Source organism: Hipposideros armiger, unplaced genomic scaffold, assembly GCF_001890085.2.
Source record: "Hipposideros armiger isolate ML-2016 unplaced genomic scaffold, ASM189008v1 scaffold_97, whole genome shotgun sequence".
Classification (NCBI taxonomy): Eukaryota; Metazoa; Chordata; class Mammalia; order Chiroptera; family Hipposideridae; genus Hipposideros; species Hipposideros armiger.
In genome coordinates, this window is record NW_017731447.1 from 2,031,192 (window position 1) to 2,039,097 (window position 7,906).

Below are 7,906 nucleotides of genomic sequence, written 5' to 3' on the forward strand. Positions count from 1 at the left end.
TGCCGCGGCAGCGCGGAGCCGGCGGGCGCCGACTTTTAGAGCCCACTGGCGCCCCGCCCCTGCCCGCCCACCGCGCCGCAGTGCCCCGCCCACCGCAGCCACCGCCCCTCCCTGCAGCCCGGCCGCTGCTGCGGGAACGCAGCGCCCCTCTCCCAGCAGCTCCTCCAAGGGGCACCTTCAGGGGTGTTGACCCCCCGCCAGCACCCCACTGCTTCCTCACGGCCCCCCAACCCTGAGCTCCAAGTTCTGCAGCAGCAAGCCTCCTCTGGCGAGTTAACACTGCAGGAAAAGATAACACATCCCTGAACCCCCCGAATCCTCCCCTTAAGACCACCCACAGGCCCCAGCCCCAGAAATGGCCGCTTGACCTCAGGCGTGGCACCCATGGGCTCTGAACTGCGTGACTGCTGGATTCGAAGCAGCGGTCCACGAAGCGCCCGAACACTCCTAGGTCCCTAACTGCGGGGAACCACCAAAGGCACAAACAATGGGCTATGAAACGGTCAGCTCCGCTGGACCTACCACGGGGGGTAACGGGCTGCTTCATGGGTCGGCCGCGACGGAGCAAAAAGGTCAAAACAAGCGGAAAGTCTGGATCTCTTTGTCGCCCGCTGCCGCGGCGCCCCGCATGTTCCCTTTGCAGCAGCACGACGTGGGCCTCATTCTGGAGCCCAGCCGCAGTCTTCCCGCGGCACCCGCTCCGAGCAAAGGGCCCACCCCTCACTAGAAAGAAATCATCGGTTATGAGACTAAAGGTCCCCTTTATGGAAGATCAAATTCACAATGCAGGGGCCCCAGTGATACAGAAAAGAGAGAAGGACCCCCCCATCCATAATCCTTTAAAAGGCATCTATTACGCCTTTGAAAAGACAAGGGTAGAGAATCACAGTGACTGTGTTCCGTTTCGGGCTGTAAATTGAAATTCTGACGAACGCGCTGTGCTGCGAACAACCGAGGCAGCCGGAGCAGTGCCGACTCCCTCCAGCGGGGGCGCTGCAGGTCTCTCTTCTACTCACACGCGCTCGCCACTCCTCAGCCCAGAGCGCAGGCAACGTGGAAGGCAGAGGCCAGTCCAGCCAAGGCCATCCAACGCCTGACAGTGTGCCAGGGAGCCGAGGGTCACCAACCACACACATGGCAAAAACCACCATCTATGAACGTGTCATCAAAACGTGCGGCGCAATCCAGGGTACACTTCTGCTGGTGTCCGATTAAGAGGGTCATGAAACGAATGCTTATTTAGCACCTACAGTACGCTAAGAGCCAGGGATATAAATACAAACCAGAATGGCCCCTGCCCCAGAGCAAGATGCTGGGGAAGACAGACAAGAACCGACGCGGCTTTAATCTGGTCACATTTTGTGAGAGTTTGGCCCCCTCCGCCTAACATGTAAGGCCCTCAAAGGCAGAGCCCAAGTTATTATTCACCTTTTGTGTCCCCAGAGCCCGCCACAGTGCCGGCCACAAAGCAGACCCCTAATAAATGCTGCATGAATAAGTACAAGAATTTGAGGGCGCACAGGGGAGGAAGTAATTAAGGGAAGGGGGAGAAGGGTTGTCTTGAATGATGAATAGACATTTACCAGAGAGACAAAGGGCATTCCAACCAGAGGGGACGGCATTCTCAAAGCACCGGAGGTGCAGGAATGCACAACCTTTGGGGGAAACTGCCAGTCCTTTGGGCTGGGGTCCCGACAGGCAAAAAATTAGGCTGGAAAGAGTATTTCATCCTAAGGAGTTTGGAATTTGTCCTAAAGAAAATGAGAAGCCACAAATGGATTTAAACCCTTTATGGCCTTAATTGGTTACTTAACGAAATTTAAATTAGTCCCTTCACAAATGGAGGATTACCTACTTTAACTAACTACCACCTTTAAAGGGCTGAATTAATTACTTTGCAAAATTTAAATCGGTCCTTTCAACAGGGTAAAGGCTTTCCTATTTTAACTAAGACAACAATAGTAACAACCTTTGCATTACATATATATTTTTTTCATATTTATTGTCCTACAAACAATTCCATCCTTTCATTCTCACCACGCCAGAAGCACCCGCATCCAAGATGAAGGCGATTTTGTATTTCATGGACTGAGCGCTCACAAAGGACCTAATTCTGAAATGTAAGGAACATGTCCACCCACATGGAACAAGTGGGCAGACAGGAGAGACCGTTGAGGGCAGGAGAAGGGGACCAAGGGAAGCTGTTGAAGATAACAGGGATTCTAAGTTCGCCGCTCAAGAGAAACACTCCCCGACAGAGTGGCGAGGAAGAACTTCCTTGGAACAGGAGGGATGGAGGTCGAGAAGGACTTTCAGCCCGGAACTTAGGTGGAGAAGCGGCTCTGTTCCCACAAACCTCTAGCACAAAACCTAGAACTAGAAAAACGCCGAGGATACTGAGAGGTCTGCTTGGCTAAAATGGGGAGTGTGCTTTGGAAAAGTCAAGGGAGAAAAATCTAGCGATGAGGACCCAGGAACCAAAGAGTTAATGACTTTCCTGACTGTCCCTGACTTACTTCCAGAGTGAAGCTTCCTCCACCGGAGGAGAATTTGGCCCAATGTATAAATAGCCTTGGAGCCCCTGAGAAAACATGCAGCCATACATAAATCCAAAGTCGACCTCCAGCTTGCGCTCAGCTCCCTCTTTCAGTGGCTGGCTACAGATGCGACACGTGACCGACATGCCATGCAGCAGTAGTCCCTCAAGGAGTAGCTTATGGTACATTCCTGTCACATTCCAGCTCTGAGACAGCCCCACATAAGACCTCCAATTTGTGCAAAAATTAGTGTAGAGAGCGCAGCATTTATTAGCTCACAGACATATGAGATCAGTGGGGCTGGTATTAGGGGTTCAATAATCATGATTTGTCTAACCTCCGTGTGAGACCCATAATATGACCAACACAAGGACATGTGTGGAGATAACAGGACAGAAGTGGGACTGCTACTTTCAAGAGCCATAGGTACCGATTCAAAATAAACTGAAGAAGCTCAAGAATGGAGAAAATTGGTGGAACAGCAGCATGTGTTAAAGAGACTTAGGGTTTTAATTGACAGCGAGTATGTGTTATGGCTCCAAAAAGGCGACTGTAGACTAATGAGAGATACCCAGCATAAGCTAATCCTACTCTATTCTGCTAGTTACACATCACAAAAAAAGTATTTTATTCTGCTCCACAGGGCAGATATTAAGAGACACGTAAACAAAGAAGAATTTGTTCAGAGAAGATCAATTAAAATACATTGCAAATTATGTCACTGAAGATGTAAGCGCTCTCATATTTTAACCTACTATAGCATGGATCCTCACCCAATTTATCCCTAATCCTCACAATAACTTGTGAGTATTTCATCCACAGTGTTCAGAGAAAGCTACAGCAGCTCAGAGCACTAAGTGTTAGTATAAGGGACAAGGAAACTGAGCGCAGATGTGTCTGGCTCCAAAGCTGGCGTTCTTTCCACTACCCCACACTGCCTCCCTGTTTAAAATAACCGTACATGTTTAGTTGGAAGAAAAGAAGCCTTGTGGAGTGAGTGGAAGAAGGAAATGTGTTAGCAGTCCTCAAATATTTGTGGAATCAGCATCAGACATTTTATTCTGTATGGCTCCAATGAGTGCAAATTGTAGAGAAACAGATGTCGATTCAACATAAAGAATTTTCCAACAGTCGAGGCTGTCTAGAGACTGGGTGGCTCAGCCTTTTGGGGACATGACAAGTTCCCTGTCACTAGGGGCTGGGTAACCCCTGTGGCAGGTTTGCAAGCTCTGGATGAATGCATGAATGACCTCTAAGGTTTCTTCCCATCTGATAGAAACTAAGGCTCACAGAGGTATTGAAACTTGGCCAGTGTGACCCTTCTACTGAAGGGTCAAATTCACAACTGGGTCTTCCCTGGTTGTCCCTCAGCCCAGAGCTCGTTTTACAACATGCTATTCCATAGTGAGGGCAAGACAAATTAAAGAAATCATCACCACAATCACATCAACTTCCCTCTCAACCAAAGGTAAGCCATGTACCCCAAAAGTGACTGGTGTCTACCTCCCTCTTCAGGCTTATTTTTGGGTAAAAGTCTTTGGCTGCAAAAAGTTCAAAACATGAGTGGTAGAGGAGAGATGCAACAGAGCTCAAAACTCCATTTACCCGATAAAATGAATCTAAGTGACCGATAGTCGTTTCCTTAGATTGCAGTATTACTGGTCACCCCTAAAGTATCTTTACATACCCTCTGCGTTACTGGGCACATTCCATAACCCCTCACCTGGTACTATTCCATTGCCCCACGCCTAGGGTACATCTTAGACACTCACACAAACAAATAGGTTGGAAGATTCCAAACAAAACCGTATCTTGCATTTTTATAGCTCTTTACCCTTTCACATAAGAGTATATTATCTCATCTGACGCTCACCACAGTCCTCTACAGAAAACAGCTACTTTCTTTAAAACAGCCAAGCAATTTCCTAGCTGCCTGGGGCACACAACTCAAAAAAAAAAAATCCTACTTTGCAGATTAGATTATTCCTCCAGCCTGGATGAGTCAACCAGAAGCAGGTGTTTCCCTTTTCCTCATTTGCTATCGTCATCACCTCATACCTCCTTCAGCTGTCCCCCGCCCCCATGCCCTCCAGGGCCCCCAACCTCCGCTACCAGTGCAGCCCTTCTTCCCGGATCCCGTTACTACCGCACTTGCTAGGCACCGCGCCACACTCGCTGCCCCAACTCGCACGGAAAACCGCCCACCCGGCGCCGTGCGGCCGCGCCCTTCACCCTCGCCCGGGCCCCTGTGGCTGTGACCTTCCTAACCACCGCCACTGCTGACCCGAAGTGGAACTCCAGCCTCCAGTCCCTGGAGGGGCGGTCAAGCCGACTCACAGAATGACTAAATGTAGGGGCGTCAAGCCTCGGGCGAGGCTGAGGGGACTTCTGTGTTCTCCCCCAACCCCGGGCTCTGGGCCATGACGACGGAGGACCTCGCCCACGTGGCCCTGCCACCTCGTGCGGCCACCCACAAGCCCAGCGTAGTCCTGGACGCACCAGCACATCCTCACGCCCTCCTGGGTTAGCGGGCCATTAGCACTCCAAGGTTGGCCCCCAGAGTTGGTGTGGTCTGCGCACACTCTCCACTCCACGTACCAGGTGATGCTTCCAGTGAACTGGGAGGGTGAAGGTGGAGGCTGACTCCTTCCCCACCTGTCTCTTACCTAATTCAGGTTAAGACCTGGGCTACAAGACTCCGTCTTTGGCGAGCCAGTTACGCATGCTCTTTCTGAGGCCTGAGCTCGCCTGCCTTACCCCAGTGCCTGGAGAAGACCCAGCCAAGCTGCAGGATACCCAGCTCTGGGCTAGAGCGTCGCCACCTCTGTTCACCTGCCCCTGATTCTCAAGCCCAACATGTGCAGAGGCCTTTTCCTGACCGGGCGTCAGCGCCACCTATTGCAAAGGGCATGAAATGGCAGAAAATAACCTTGATAAAATCTAAGGGATCGGATAAAGGAAAATAAAACTTTTATAATGCCTAATGTAGTTTTACATGATAAAACTGAAGACCAAAGAAGCGATATTTTGATAGTTAATTATGTAGATATCTTGGGTGAGCTTTCCATATCTCAGCCATTCCCCTAACTGCACAGTTACTCTAACGACTCCCAAATCTACATCTCCAGCCCTAACCTCTCCCCCAAACTCTGGAGCCATATTTTTGCCTGTCTTCTGTTCATCTTCACATGCATGGCCCGCAGGCATCTCATACTCAACATGGGCTAAGTGAAATTCACTCCCCTTTCTCTCTCTCTCTCCTTCCCCAGAACCAGTACTTTCTTCTATATTCTCTATCTTGGTTAATGTCGTTACCATCCTCTCCGTTCTCCAGCACACAATCCCCAATATCTGTGACTTAATGGAATGAGGCTCAAGAGCCAGACAGCCTTGGTGTAAAACTCCCAGCACTGTCCCTCCTTTCCCCTCCTAAGTATCTCTTAAATACATCTTGCTTCCCTCCGTTCCCATCACTGTTTGCCCTTGTTCAGGCCTCATTATCTCTCACCTGGACTAGTCTGCCTCCTAATTGGTTTCCAGGTCTCCACCATCACACCTTTCTAATCCACCATTCACACACCTGCCAAAGTGATTTTTCTAGAATGCAAATCTGATCACATCTCTTTTCTTATTAAAACTCTTTACTGACTCCCTACTGGCAATGCTAAATTTAAACTCTTTTGCTTCATGCAAAACATTTCAAAACCTGGTCCTTGCCTTCTTTTCTTTCTTAGCACCCAAAGCTTAACCCCAAAACCTCATGATCTGACCAAACATTATTAATTGTAGTTTCTCCCAAAACATCGTGCATTTTCCTTTCTCCCTGCCTTTACATGTTCTTTACCCCTATCAAATACAGTAAGTCCCCCACTTAGGAACATTAGAGTTGCAAACTTTCACAGATGCAGCCAACCATACACTCAAGTCGGACTTAGGAACGAATCCGACTTACGAACATTCTCCCTAAACGGAACTCCTTCGTAAGTCGGGGACTTACTGTATATTCTTCCCAACTTTGGCTACCTAAAAAAATTCATTCCTCAAAACAACTTAGTTATCACATCCTCTTGCAAGCCTTCCCTGAAACCTCCCTACAGAAATAATCACTCCTCTGTTCCTCCTCTATGCTATTTCTGTTCCTTCTACACAATGCAACAGTTGCACTTTTGATGATGTCTGCATATCTGTCTTGTCTCTTCTACCACACTGCTGAGCTCCTGGAGGACAGGGACAGCATCGTATTCATTTCTGAGTCCCTTGTGCCAACTCAGCATTTTATAATAATGACGATCAAGACCAACAAAGCATACATTTGTTGATCACTATGTGCCATACTCTGTGTTAAACTCCTTATGTACATTGTATTATTTACTTCTGATAACTCTATAAGAAAAACTGTTATTATCCTAATTTTACCAATGAGAAAACTGAGGCTTTGAAAGATGAAGGTGTTTGCCCCAGGTTGAACAGCTGATAAGTTGTAGAGCCAGGATTTGAACCCAAATATGTCTGTTTATGTTTATCTACTTATCAAAAGGGTTTGTAGAATTAAATTGACATTTGAAAAATCACAGATCAGATTTTTTTTTTTTCCGCAGTGGCCTGGGTGTTCTTTATTGCCTGTCCCTTGGGTTGAGGGAGGAGCCAGCACAAAGTCCTTCTGGACACCCAGGCCCCACAGTGGGATCAGGAAGAAGCTGAAGCCCTGCTCCAGTGTCTGGGTCGGGAGACATGCCCCGGTACCGTGGTCCTCGGAGGCCTGAAGGGCCTGCTTGGCTGTGAGCAGGTCGCTGAGGGGGAGCCTGCGCTGACTGGAGAAAGCTCAGGCTCACATGGTCCACCAGGTGTAGATAAGGCTCAGGAGGATGAAGATGGCGACCGAGAGCACCATGTGCTTCCGGTTCTCTTGCCGAAGCAACTTGAGCTCCTTCTCATAGTTGGAGGCTTTGTTCATCAGGCTGTTTTTCTCCTTCTCCAGAGACCTCCTGGCCTCTGGACTCAGCTCTGCCCCATAGAGCCTGGAGTTCACAGCTTCCAGGTCCCTCCGACATTGTGATAACTTCTCCTCCAGCCCATCGATCTCTAGAGCGACGCCCAGATTCTCCCGCTTCTTTTTAGTCATGTTAATTGCCGGGATCCCCCAGTCATTATTCCAGATCAGATTTTTTAAAAGTATTAATGCTTACAGAGTTCTTTTTTTTTTTAAAGGGCAAATACAGCTATTCTACTCTAGTGGATGGAAATAGAGCATTCTAATTTAAATTAATGGTGTGGAAGGCCAAATAAATACCCTAGATGTCAGGCTAAATAAGAAAACAATCCTACTATTATTCTATTTAATATGTTCTTATTGTATGATTGTTATGACT

The 7,906-nt window shown here is 48.5% G+C and overlaps 1 protein-coding gene across 1 annotated transcript; it reads right to left on the reverse strand.

Moving 5' to 3' along the window:
* Positions 1–7,333: 7,333 nt before the first annotated feature.
* LOC109384615 (coiled-coil domain-containing protein 167) lies at positions 7,334–7,678 on the reverse strand. The gene has a single exon (XM_019646114.1). The coding sequence runs from the start codon at positions 7,657–7,659 to the stop codon at positions 7,366–7,368; it is 294 nt and encodes a 97-aa protein (XP_019501659.1). The 5' UTR covers positions 7,660–7,678; the 3' UTR covers positions 7,334–7,365.
* Positions 7,679–7,906: the final 228 nt, after the last annotated feature.